Consider the following 13,708-nt stretch of genomic DNA (forward strand, 5'->3'; position numbering starts at 1 on the left):
ACATGTAATGAGATATGTTATGATATAAAAGACCTGAAAGCCATTAATCATCTGCGTAAACTTGGAACTTGGCTGTGGATTTCCCTGCTTTCTTCTTCCAATATAGTTCGCTAATGCTAGTACCACGTCTTTTCTTTACATCAACCTGCTAAATACCCGGAAAGTTAGTCCGTCAACCAGCTTGTTGTAACCTTTCCATCCTTTGGAAATCAAGAGTGAGAGAAATATGATTCTCATACCCACTGCAAAGCCTAATGCAGAGGGTACATAAATGTCAGCCTTGCTAAACATTTGCTCGTCTTCAGATGCTGGCTGCACAGGTGCTTCTTCTCTGTCCTTATTGCAAGCTTTGTTCATTGGGAAGCCGCGCAATCCCTTGTTTCCCATGAATGATTTGTCATAAAAGGTTTGAATTTTGGTCGCCTCGAGGGGTCATTCCAACAAGTTCATTGTATGATAAATTTAAGAAAGAAAAGATGTGGGATGCCTGAGAGCTTCTCTGGGACATGCCCGTTTAACTTATTGAATGAAAGGTCTAGTGATCCCAATTGCTTCAAATTTCCAATTGCAGGTGGGATTTGGCCAGTGAGAGCATTGTGCGATTAGTTTAGAAGATAAAAGATTTGAGTTCTTCGACTGTCTCAGGGATTCCTCCAACGAAACTGTTGTTCGAAAAGTCAATTAAGTTGAAGGTAAACCAAATATTTGGCACGGACATTTCTTGTCCCTTAAGAGTAAGAGTGACTGTATCCTGATACTTGTGCGCTTGAATCATCTCCAAAAGAAACTCTGTTGGCAGCATACAGGTGATCAACGCGTGATATCGCTATCATGCTGAGTCAACCTTCATACCTTCCAGCTTCAAGAATAAATTTCTAGGCAGAATGCCCCTAAAATTATTGGAAGCTAGGTCAATGATTTGGAGAGAAGGCCATGTGTAATTGACCCCAGAGCAATCAATGTTGCCATTGAAATTATTGAAGCGTAACACAAGTACATGGAGATAGGACAACCTTCTCAACCAACAAGGAAAGGTATCACCTATCTTGTTGCTCCCCACGTTTAATACCTTTAGATTGCTGCAATTGGATAAAGACCGAGAAATCTTCCATTCCAAGTGATTATGTCTTAGATCTATTGTCTCCAAGCGACACTCCTCTGAAAAGTTGCCAGACATATTACCTCTGATATGGTTTCCTCCAAGGTTCAGTACTGTCAGGCTTTGTTTAGCTAAGCATGATGGTATACTTCCATTCAAACTATTGCTGGACAAGTCAAGTACTTCAAGATTGGTCGCACTGCATATTGAAGAAGGGATAGCACCACTGAGTTTGTTATTTGCAATGAGAAGAACAGGCATTTGAGAGGTGATTGCTGAAATCAGGTGAGATAAAACCATCAAATTTATTTCTAGACAAGTCCACATATACTGCTGTAGATGGTGGTAATGGAACTTCACCGGGAAGCAGGTTTGCTTGAATATCAAAGGAATTTAGAAAGCCAACTCTAAAAGGTGCTTGTAAATGTGTGAATTGATTATGAGATAGATCAGTGAATGGCTCTCTGTGTGAAAAGTTTCCATATCCAGCTTGGTATTTCACCTCTGATTTGGTTGTTCGATAGATCCAGCAATTCCAACCCAGTTTGACTTGACCTGGATATTAAGTAGAGAGAAAAATAGTACTAATAAAGAGACCACATTCTAAAAGCTCAATTCTAACTCTTGTAGCATGAATACAACTCTCACCTGCCTAGTGCCGAGCAGCCGAACAGGTGCTTGTTGAAATGCTTCTTCGAAGTTGAACTGAGGTAATACTATTTTCCTTTTTAGCTTCTGACAATGCTATGCTTTGGTTTACTTTTTGAGAGCCTTACATGAATATCCATTAGGACATTCTTTCTCTACTTGCTGCAATAAAAGTTTTAAACTGCTTATTTAGATGGATTTTTCTACAAATCATTCACTTTCAGGGGAAGAACGTGCTTGTTGCCGGTTTTACTTTGACTAAGTCAGTATAGTAGTTATCAGGTTCGTTATGAATATGCACTGATGTTCACTACAATTACAAAGTAGAAAGCAAGATTGCGTCTTTTTAAATTTAAATTTTTTATCTTATAGGTTGACAAACTACTTTGCTATCTAATAAGTAGCAATCAAAATGAATGGACCAGCAACAGCGAAACACTGATAACTCACAGTGGAAACAATTATATACTGAAGTATGACAAGATGGAGGAATGTACTGCAATTGCTTCAAAAAAATAGGAAGGATTTCAGCTCAAAACTGTTATCTAGGCCAATAGAATAAGAAACATAAACCTTTCTCTACAATCATTTCGTGAACCTAATGACTGCCTGTTGATTTCCCCGTTGTCTTCTTCCAAGATGGTTCGCTAATGCTCTTACTCTTTCTCCCATCTTGATCTCGTTGCTCAAATATCCTTAAAATCCATCTGTCAACTAGTTTGTTGTACGACTGGTTCCATCTTTTAGAGAACAAAAGTGGTAGAAAGATGATCCCAATGCCAACAGCAAATCCTAACATAACGCTTAAATAAATCTCTGTCCTTGAAAATAAATTCTCCTCCTCAAATTCTGGCTCTGAAGGTGCTACTGCTGAAATATTTTTGCAAGTTCTATTCAGCTGGAACCCGCATAGCCCCTTGTTTCCTCTGAAACTTTCCGCAAAGGTATCAAATTGGGTACTTCGTGGTATCACTCCAACCAGTTCATTATATGATAAATTTAAGACGGAAAGAAATGTGAGGCTAGCAAGCTTTTCTGGGATATTTCCATCTAAATTGTTGAATGACAGGTCCAGTGATCCCAATTGCTTCAGATTTCCAAATGCTGGAGGGATTTGACCTGTGAGATTGTTGTGTGAAATATTCAGCAGATAAAGTGATTTGAGATCTCCAACTGTCTCCGGTATGTCCCCCACAAAATTGTTACTTGAAAAATCGATGGAGGTGAAGAAGACGGGGATCTTTGCCAATGTAACATTTTGTCCTTTAAGAAAAAGACCGACTGTATCCTGATAGTAAATTGGACTAACAGATACAGACTCAAAATGCAAGTGATCAAAGTGTGAATGCGCTATAGCTGGATCAACAGTCATTGCATTTAGCTCCAAGAATGAATTTCGGGACAGAATGCCCCCTAAATTATTGGATGCTAGGTCGATGATTTGAAGAGCTGTCCAGTTGGAACTCATTCCAGAGCAATCAATGTTCCCATGGAAACGATTGAAGCGCAATGCAAGTATGCGCAAATTGGATAAGTTCCTCAACCAACAGGGGAAGGTATCCCTGATCTTGTTGTTTCCCAGATTCATTAGCTTTAGATTTGTGCAGTTGGACAAAGAACGGGGAAGCTGACCTGATAAGAGATTCTGACTGAGATCAAGGCTTTGTAACTGACAATTATGAGAAATATTTCGAGGTATATTTCCTGCAAGTTTGTTTTTCCCCAGGTTCAATACTTTCAGTGTGCTGCTCAATTCTGCCAAACATGGTGGTATTGTGCCATTCAATCTATTGTTAGACAAATCAAGTACTTCAAGATATCTGTCCTTGCAGATTGAAGAAGGGATATTGCCAATAACTTGGTTGTTTGCAATTGAGAAGAACCAAGCAATTTCAAGATAATTGCCAATGTCAGGCGGCATCAACGTAGCAAAGTTATTGTTGGAGAAGTCCACGTATTTAGCTGCTATTGGTGGTAGTGGAATATTTCCAGTGAGCAGATTTGAATGCAGATCAAGGAAATCTAGAATGCCAAATCTATAAGGCTCTTGAAAATGCGTGAATCGATTGCCAGAAAGATTCAGAAAACGGAGATTTCCATCATTGATTTCCCACAACCAGTTTGGTATTTCACCAGTAAGTTGGCTGCTTGAGAGATCTAGCATCTGCAAGCTGGATTGGTTCTTGAGAAAGGAGATATTCTGCAGGTGGCACGACACCAAGAATAAACCACTAAGCTGGGGGAGCAAAGCAAGGTCTGATTCACTTATATTTGTGTCAATTGATAAGCTGTTGTGGGATAGATCAAGGCTTCCAAGGTTATTGAGCTTTGTATACTTCTTTAAGTGCACAGTTCCATTGAAGTTGTTGGATGAAAGTGTAAGAGTTCCGAGCTCGTGTAGCTCAAAGAAAAACTCAGGTATTGGCCCTTCCAATTTGTTGGCACTCAAGTCAAGAATTACTAGTGGAGAAGTAACATTTTGTAATTCAGTTATTTTGCCAGAAAATTTGTTGTTGGCCAGATTTAAACCCACAAGTGAGGGTAGGTAAAACAATGACGCTGGAATGAGCCCCGAAAGTGAATTGTTACCCAAGTCAAGATATTTAAGATTCTCATGGCCTTCCCAGTCAGATGATATTCCTGTCAAATTATTTCCAGCAGAGGCTATAGAAGTGAGGTTCTTGGACAGTTTAAAAGTTGGGAAAGAACCAGTGAAGCTATTCCAGGTGAAATCCAGATAAGAAAGCTGGGTAAGATTTTCCATAGAAGATGGAATTGGACCTGTAAAATTACATAACTTAAGGTCAACATGCGACAACATGCTAAGGTTCTCAATGGACGTGGGTATACTTCCTGAGAGTCCTGTATAGCTTAGATCCAGAGTGTGTAGAGATCCATTTGAAGGAAATTCAGGTAAAGAACCTCCAAGCATTTCATTTTGTGATAAGTCAATAGTCTGTAGAGTTGGTACCTGGAATATCCTCTGAGGCACTTCTCCTATCAAGTTGCAGGAACTTAGACTCAAGACAGTTAGATTGGAAAAGTCCAAAAAGAACTCTGGAATTGGAGCAGATAAATTGTTCACATCAAGACGGATAACGGAGAGAAACTTAAGATTTGCTAATGGGTTGATACTGCCCGAGAACGATTCATAGCTAAGGTCAAGACCAATAACTTGCCCTGCATCATTGCAGGTGATGCCCTGCCATTGACAGCAGTCAATCCTCTGATCCCACTTAACCAGCTTGGTGGATACTTCAGAATTATAAGTAAGATTATTTCTGAGCTGCAGCAGCAACATCTTCTGATCCTCAAGACATTTGCTGGAATTAGCTGCCATTGCATCATTCATTTTATTGCAGATAGAGAGTAGTAGGATGAAGAAGAGCTGGGAAAACATTTGACTTCTCATTTGGACTGTGAGCAGAAAGGGAAAATTGAGGCTTCTGCTGATCTGCAACGTCTAAAATAGGAATAAACTTGCATGATGATGTGGGGTCATCCTCGTGGGAATAAACAATGTGGATTTATTTGTCGATGTTAGCTTTTATTATATTATGTTTTGGCAGCTAAACGATTGATAATTTGCGTATTTTAAGTAGAAGAAGATGATGCATGGCAGTTAATTTATATTTGAAAAGCGTTGTGAAACCGTGTGGAACTATGACCAGAAAGGAAAGTTGAAGCTTTTAATAGCAATAAATTTATCTAAGGCATGTGGGATCATCCCCGTGAAATAAGCAACGTGATGCTTTTCTTGATATTAGGCCTTCTTTCTTATCCTTTTGCTAGCAGTACGATGATTAATCATTTATCTATTTGCTATAGGGTGGAGGAAACAGACATCAGTAGACAAGATGATGCATGGCACTTTAATTTATGTTTTAAATACCGTGTCGTCTCAGTCCATATAACCCTTGAGGAAGCTTCACAGTGTAGCAATCTTCTGATATCACATTTACTGATTTTCTTCTCTGTTTTTTTTTCTTGACTGTTTAATTTGTTTCATTGCCCTTTGATTCCACTGAGTTATTGTTAAATACTCATCCTCATTCCTAACAAACACATGACACCTTGGGCTCGATTAATTTTATGAGATATCTGTCACCTCTCACCAACATAAGATACCAAATAACTTTGTCCATCAAGGTTTAGACAAATTGGAAGGAATCACCTAGTTTTTGCCTCCGTTGAAATTTGAACCTGAGACCTTATGGTTCTCACCCATTTTATTAGCCATGGGATCACACCTTTGGGTGCAAAATACAAGCTTGTCTTTCACACTTGCTTTACAAAAAGAAGCAATCCTAATAAGGATTATGAGGCCGAGAGGTTATTTTCTTTTATTCTTTCTTTTTAAATATAAACTAGTATTAGTACTCGCGCGATGCGCGGACACAAATCATGTCGGGTTGTGATTTTGATTATTTGAATTATGTATAAATAACTTTAAAATATAAACCTTCCAGATAAAATTTATTGATAATCATTATATATTAATTAAGAAGCAAGACATGAAACTATTTCGCAAATCTCATAGTGGATAACCTGTTTTCTTTTTCTATATTTATATAATCCAATAGGTTAATTTTAGTACTTGAATTTCGTTTCGTTATCAATATTAAAAATTACTAACTATGTCATGTGGTGATTTGTCTCGTTTGAACATATTAAATTATATTATTTTAATAAAATTTTCAGTATTAGTTTATTTTTTATCTCAAGTTTTAATAAGTCTTATTCTTTTAAATTTTACACAATTTTTTTTGTTCTTTGCTTATAATTATTGTATTATTTATTATTTAATATTATTATACTTTCATGTGATTTTTTCGGCTTACTAATTGACTTTATATTTTGCTTATTATCCTTTTAATAATTATAATATATTTTCTATTCTTGAAATTTAATATATTTTATGCTTTTATCCTCTTACTCAAATCTATTTTACTATTTAAATCTATCAATAATATTTTTGAAAATAATTCAATTATTTACTTTATTTTATTTTAAATTAATTTAAAGTATAAATATTCTCACATTGTATCTATTTTTTTCTTTATACAGTCTCTTCCCTATTAAGAAATTTTTAATTAGTATTTTACCCGTAATCAAAATAATATCATATTTGACTTTAAGTTGTAACTTTGATTAGTATAAAATATTAATATATAAGTTCTTTGATTATTATATTCCAAATCTATTAAGTTTTCTTATATTTATTTTTTGTATTACATACAATAAAAAAAATTCTCTTTTAGTTTCAACATACAAAATTTGACTTTTAATTTTAGTTAATAAAATTACTTATATTAGATATTTATTTTATATTTTTAAATTTTAATTCTATATCTAGCAAGACTTTAATTTCTGGTGCCACTTTATTTAGTATTATTATCCATTACTATCCTTTAATATAATATAGATAATTCAGAAATTTTTTAATATTAAAATAAATATCTATTTTATTTTTAAAATATTTCTTGAATTCTTAAGTTATTTAAATTTATCAATAGTATTTTTAATTATTTTATTTCACTTTATTTTATTTTCTAAACCAATTCTTAGCATAAATATTCTCACGTTATTTCTAATTTATTTTAAATATTTTTAAATTCTTATTTTATCTGTTAGACATAAGTTGCGTGGTATTATCCACAATATGATATTTCTTATCATAATAGATAAATAACAATTTTCTCTTCTCAAATTTAAATAAGTTTTATCATTTTCTTTATGATGAAAGATTTGATTAATTTCTCTCTATTTATTCCTTATTTTTGCTATTCTATTCTTAAACAAATAATATTATTACATTGTTATGTGGCTTTCATTAGCTTGTTTAATTTAGTATCTATTTCTACCACTCTTATTTTAGTATTAATCATAAAAGTTAATTTCTTATTTGTTTGAACACATTATATCTGATGATAATGTTTTCATTATCATTTTATTTCTCTATGTACTATTTCTAAAAATAATAAAATTATGAAATGAAAGAAAAGAAAACAGATCAAGTGGTTAGTGAATTATTATATTTGGAAAGCTATCAAAATTTATTTACTATAAGAATGTGAGTCAATTTTAATTGATTTCTACCATAAATTAAATTTGATCAAATCTAATTTGTTTTAATCCTTATTAAATTTGTCTAAAAATCTATTTACATTATATCTTAAAAATGTTAAGTGACATTTTCTGAATATGCCCCTTGGCTTAATGTCATGCCTCACTACCTTCCTTTTAATATAATATATATAGAAGATACAAATATTTAAGTTTTTTCTTATCTTATAAATAATTATATACTTTATGTAAGATCTTATTTTACTGCTTGAATATTTTAATTTTTGAAGTCAATAAATCTTTAATAGCATAAGTAAATTTTAGTTTTATTTTATATTTTAACTTACTTCAAAGTATAAATAGTCATAGGTTATCTCAATTTACGTTTTTATATATTTTTATTTTTCCCAATTATAGTTTTTTAATTAATTTTTTACCTCCATATTTCTAGGTAATTTAGAAGAAAATCTATGAGTGAATTAATATATATATATTAGGAAGAAACTACTCCCCAATTTAAATTGTTAATTTTTTTTCTTATTTTCATTTTTTTATAGTTATTTAAATTCAAAAAAATAACCAATAACTAAATATTAACTAAATAATTAATTATGTCAAGTGTCTTTTTTCTAGGCTGCCACTTGACTTAAGGAGAAGGCTTTTTCCTCTCCTTTTAATAATATATAGACTTGTTTGGTTGGATTAGTTAAATTTGTATGTGGGTAATATATCATGTGAAAGAGTTATTTATGATTACATTCACATTAAATGGTTGGTCTCCTTCAGGAACAATACAAACAATCTTTTAGGAACGCCTGTTTATTTATTTATTGCTTTTTATATTTTTACTTTTCTCTTTTTTCGATACATAATTTTAAATAGCTTCTATATTTTCTGGGCGCTACCTTACTACCTTGCATCAAACACCCATGCTATCCCAGCCATACTAAATTCAGCCTCAAGCACCCATCCAACATCTCACACCTCCAACATACTCGTGAAATCTTTTACAAGTTATAGTCATACTTTAGCACAATATAAGCATTAAATGCATGTAGAGGATAAATAGTAAAATAACGGGGCATCACATAATCACTTGTAGTCAATTGTTCCAGGTCGGCTTGGCCCATTTTCAATAGGAGGAAATGCCGCTTGTTGAGGTCTAATTTGCCTTTTCAAATTCAATAATTCGTAGTGTTATATCATAAATTTTTTTAGGGTTTGGGGCGGGGGCCAGGAGGGGAGGGCTACTCCTCCGTCCTTCTCTTTAGAATAGGATCCTTTTAGTCCTTTTTATATAACATTTTTCGTTGCCGGTGGGTTGGTCGACCTCTAGCCAGTGACTAGTCCAACTATGGAGCTAGGGAAGGGGGTGGGGGAGGAGTTTAGGATGAGTGAATAATGGTATGATTTAAAAATAAGGATCTTTACACAAATAGCTGATCAAATTCGTTTTTACTTTTCCTAATCGATATACATAGATTATTTATTAATTATACACGATTATACATAAATTATATATATGAATGATACATCCAACAATTATATTTAATTTAAGCAGTTTGGTGGACGACTATTTAAGTTAATTCTTTCTCTAAAATATGGGCCAATGTAGCAAAATCAGGAACAATAAATGACATGCCTGTACCAGATTGGTCCATTAAATAATATAACTACTCTAGCTTCCCCACAACCACATTTCCCGGTTTTGATTAACTTTAATTCAAATGTGATTACGTCTAAATCACCTATTCTAGTGTTTGAATCATGATCAAACACTACCTTTACTACTTTCATTAAAAAGCAGAGACTTCTTCTTCACTACATATAATGTCTCCGATTTTCTCTCTTCACAACTGTTCTAGTAATGTTGCATCTGTAAAGAACCCCATAATTTTCGTTTCTCTCCTTTTTGGGATCTGAGTCACTTTTACTTTCCCTAATAATAACTCAAAACACTTCAGCCAACATTTGGTTTTTGATTAGCCTCTCTGTCTCTTAGAATATTGAGCTTACTGCTCACTACAATCACTTTCTGCTTTTTAAAGTCTTTTTCATTTGGTGGTTCATAAGGCATTTAGACAGATATACACCCATTTTATTAAAGTGGGTTTTATTCAGACTTGCTCAAATGATTGAGTTTGAGTTAAAGATTATGTAATAAAGTTTTGATCTCTTTTGACCCAGGTATGAAAAATGATAGTTTTTTGGATGAAATGTGAAATTGGGGTTTTCAGATTTGTTCTTTTGTTGTCTTCTTGTAATTTCATTTTGAAAATAAAAAGATTTGGTTTGTCCTATTTGTTTGTTTCTATTACACTGACAGTTGGGTTTTTGGAATTTCTGCTGTTGTTTTAGGAGAACTTTTTATGGCTTACCCATCAGACCAGAGGTCCTCTAGTAGGGGGACAGTGAGATTTGTTATGGTTCTGTTGGGTTTGTTTCTGGTTGTTTACATAGTCAGACCACCAAGATTGCGCCACTCTTCTAAGGCTTTGGATTCATGTCCTCCTTGTTTCTGTGATTGTGAGGAAGAATCCATGCTCTCCTTGCCTTTAGGTCAGTTCATCTTTCTTTGTATGCTAAGTCTTGCTTATCTACCAAATGCCTGTTGATGGACCAAAAATGTATAGGATGTGTACTTATGTTGCCTAATTTGATCCTAGTGACTAAACATAATGCCTGATTACATATTGAAGCATGTTGCATTCATCGGTTCATTTAAAGTTGAAATGCTGCTTAACAGCTTGTTTGGATGGTTGTTATATGTCGTTTTATAATGTGTCGTATTGTACTGTATTGTTAGATGAATACAATGTTTGAATAGATTGTATCTTTTGCCGTCGTTTCAGGATATCACGCACCAACAATATGAAGAATAATTCTTGCAACATTACTAAGAAAAAATAGGATAGATAGTAGACTTATTATATAAAAAAAAGTATAACAACAACAACCACCCACTAGAATTCCACTAGTGGGGTCCGGGAAAGGTAGAATGTACGCGGACCTTACCTCTACCCTACGCCACCACACCAAATCCGTCATTACATAAAGTGACTTTTCATGTCTTTAATCTAGGTCTGCACTCGTTTTATTCAGATATGTGATGTATATGTGGAATTTTCTCTGGGGACATGAATTGATTCTTTAAACAGAAAACTTTATAACCTTCATGGGAATATTTTCTTTCTTTTTGATAAGGTAATGTAGATGCCTTCATGGGGTTGGCTTGTCATCAAAATTTGTGAATTATTGATTTGTTTTTCTATTAACGATTTGAAAAAACTGGTGGAATCCTCAAATTTATATGACCTTGCTTGTTAGTTGTTACCATTTGTATAAGGTGGAGAATAAACTAAAACTAGATGTGAATGAAACTTTGGAGGTACCATATGTTCCTGTTTGAGTGTGGCAAGAGAATAATCATGACAGAAGTAACTCGAAGGAGTGAATTGTGTTATATATTTAAAGACTATATCGTCCTGGTACAAAACCAAATGCTGGTAAAAACTATCGTCTTGGTAAAGACTAACTTATTTCTTCCCGTCTATGCCTTGGTGGATTAGGGGTGGGCATAAAATCCGAAAAAACGGACTGGATTGAATTAGTTCGGTATTTTGGTATCGGTTCATCAGTTATTCGGTGTAATTTTTTCAAAAGTTCGGTACTTCGGTACGATTCTCGGTATTGAACTTTCGATACTTCGGTAAACCGAAATACCGAAGTACCAAACTTTTGAAAAAGGAGGAAGTTGATCTTTAAACAAATAGAGGTTTCTGTTGTTTCCGAAACCTTATAAAAAGGATATTTCTTACTCTAAAAATGCAAACATTCTTGTTAGAGATATAACCAGGTCATCATTTGAGGAAGGTTTCTTCAATTTTATGACAGTGTACTAATTTTTTATCCTACCGTTGGAGAACTTTCTTTTTGTCTTCAGATACCTATGCGCGTTGGTTATGTACTATGTGATGCCTCCATAGCACATTAAAACTATAAATTGTCCAAATAAGATAAATCCATGCTTACAGACATCCCCTTTTTGGACTATTATCCCAAGGTTTGTGGAACATAGTGATGTAGCCTAGTTTTTTGTGCTTCAAATTGCCATTCCTCTCTGAATTAGTGTAGTGTGGTTGCCGTTTCTGCTTTACCTCTAGTTCTTTCCTTGGAAAATGCATTACAAAAACAGATCTTTACCTCTGGAAATCCAGAACAAAACGCATTAGAAAAACTGATCTTATATTCTTATGTGAAATCTTGAATTAAAATTTACCACTTTTTCATTTACAAAGACTTAGTACGATACCAAAACCGTACGAAAACCATACCGAACTAAACAAGAAAATACCGAACCGTACCGAACTATTTTGGTACGGTATTTGGTATGCATGATTGATAAACCGTATATTGAAGTACCGTACCAAAATTCTTAAATATCATACCGAAGTACCGAAAGTCCACCCCTACCAAGTGGATTGAGAGCAAGTTGGTTGGTACACCACGGTTATTGAAACAAAAAAAAAACAAATGTTGTGTATAGTTATACTTCCAAATTCGTAACGAGGAGTTCAGGCAGTTGATCTTAAGTTAGGTCTTCCGGGAAATTGACAAGAAGTTAGTGGAATTTGTTGAGAACAGGTACTGGTTTCAAGTTTAAAACAAAATGTTAGCGAAATGCCCTATAAGTGAAATTTCTAATTCAAGGTTCATATGAGAATTAGTGTACTGAAAGAGGAACTATTACATGTTACTGGTACAGGGGAGAAATTCTTTATGTCAGTCAAGCTTCTTTAAAAATAAGAGCTTTTTGATAAAATTACATCAGCAAAAAGCAGTACAAGAGAAGGTTCAAGAAAGAGTTTTTCCAAGAGTTCACTGAAATGATTTATCCCCTTAGCCTGATTGGAGCGACTGAATGCCTTCAAAATCAACTAAGAGTAGATGTACTCTACTTTTGAAGAGGAGGAGGATTGGTTACGTATAAGTTATTATAACAGGAACTACTGGATGCCTTCAAAATCCCCTTAAGGTGTATCTTTATTCAGTGGTTCCTGTTTTCTCTTGCAGTTTGATGTTGGAAAAACAGCATAACTGTTGGAAATACTTTTATCCAACAACACAGAATTGACATCCTTGATGTTCTTTTTATTGTATTTTCCCCTCTTTCCTGATGATTCTCATCTCCTATTATGTGTTGTTTTGCAGACATCTTAAACAGCTCATTGGCAGGTTAGTTCACTGCTTCATTTAATCCCTGAAAAAGTTGAGTGGTTTAACTTGGTTTAAGCTGCTTCTTCAAATCCTAGCATTACTTTGTTTTTTGTGGATGCAGACTGTGGTAAAGATGATCCTCAAATGAATGAAGAGATGAAGAAGGATATTGCAACTTTACTGTCAGAGGAGATTAACTTGCAGAAGAATGTTACTAATGACGTTTTGGATCGCACCAAGGCTCTAATTATGAGCGCGAAAAGAGCATCTTCACACTACCAAAAAGAATCAGAGAAGTGCAACATAGGGATAGATACATGTGAGGGAGGTAGGGAGAAGGCTGAAGCTGCTTTGATAGAAGAGCGCAAGCTCTCTGCATTATGGGAGGCACGAGCCATTGAGTTTGGCTGGAAGGACTAGTAAAGAATTTATTCAAAGGAAAATAACTACTCAAATTTTGTTGTCCGGTAGAGAATAGACATGCCCTTGTATGCCTCTTTCTGTGTACACCCTTTTTGTGAATATGGTTTATGCTTTTGGTCTTAGGTTTTCATTCTTTGTACTTCAGATTATGTTGATTTCAGTTAATTGGTTTATTAAAAGTTAAGTGGTGTTATTACAATTCATATCTTAGTGAACATGTGTGGTTCCAATTTGGAGCAGCATACTTGTGGCACG

At 34.2% G+C, this 13,708-nt stretch overlaps 2 protein-coding genes across 2 annotated transcripts; one reads left to right on the top strand and one right to left on the bottom strand.

Moving 5' to 3' along the window:
* Window positions 1-2,201: 2,201 nt before the first annotated feature.
* On the bottom strand, window positions 2,202-5,446 carry LOC107802817 (receptor like protein 27-like). The gene has a single exon (XM_016626397.2). The coding sequence runs from the start codon at window positions 5,157-5,159 to the stop codon at window positions 2,346-2,348; it is 2,814 nt and encodes a 937-aa protein (XP_016481883.2). The 5' UTR covers window positions 5,160-5,446; the 3' UTR covers window positions 2,202-2,345.
* A 4,077-nt stretch (window positions 5,447-9,523) lies between these two features.
* LOC107832749 (uncharacterized) lies at window positions 9,524-13,670 on the top strand. The gene is made up of 4 exons (XM_016660622.2): window positions 9,524-10,000; window positions 10,172-10,372; window positions 13,025-13,048; window positions 13,152-13,670. Exons 2-4 carry the CDS (start codon window positions 10,183-10,185, stop codon window positions 13,448-13,450), a joined length of 513 nt encoding a protein of 170 aa, XP_016516108.1. The 5' UTR covers window positions 9,524-10,000; window positions 10,172-10,182; the 3' UTR covers window positions 13,451-13,670.
* The last annotated feature ends 38 nt before the right edge of the window (window positions 13,671-13,708 follow it).

Source organism: Nicotiana tabacum, chromosome 7 (genome assembly GCF_000715075.1).
Source record: "Nicotiana tabacum cultivar K326 chromosome 7, ASM71507v2, whole genome shotgun sequence".
NCBI lineage: Eukaryota > Viridiplantae > Streptophyta > Magnoliopsida > Solanales > Solanaceae > Nicotiana > Nicotiana tabacum.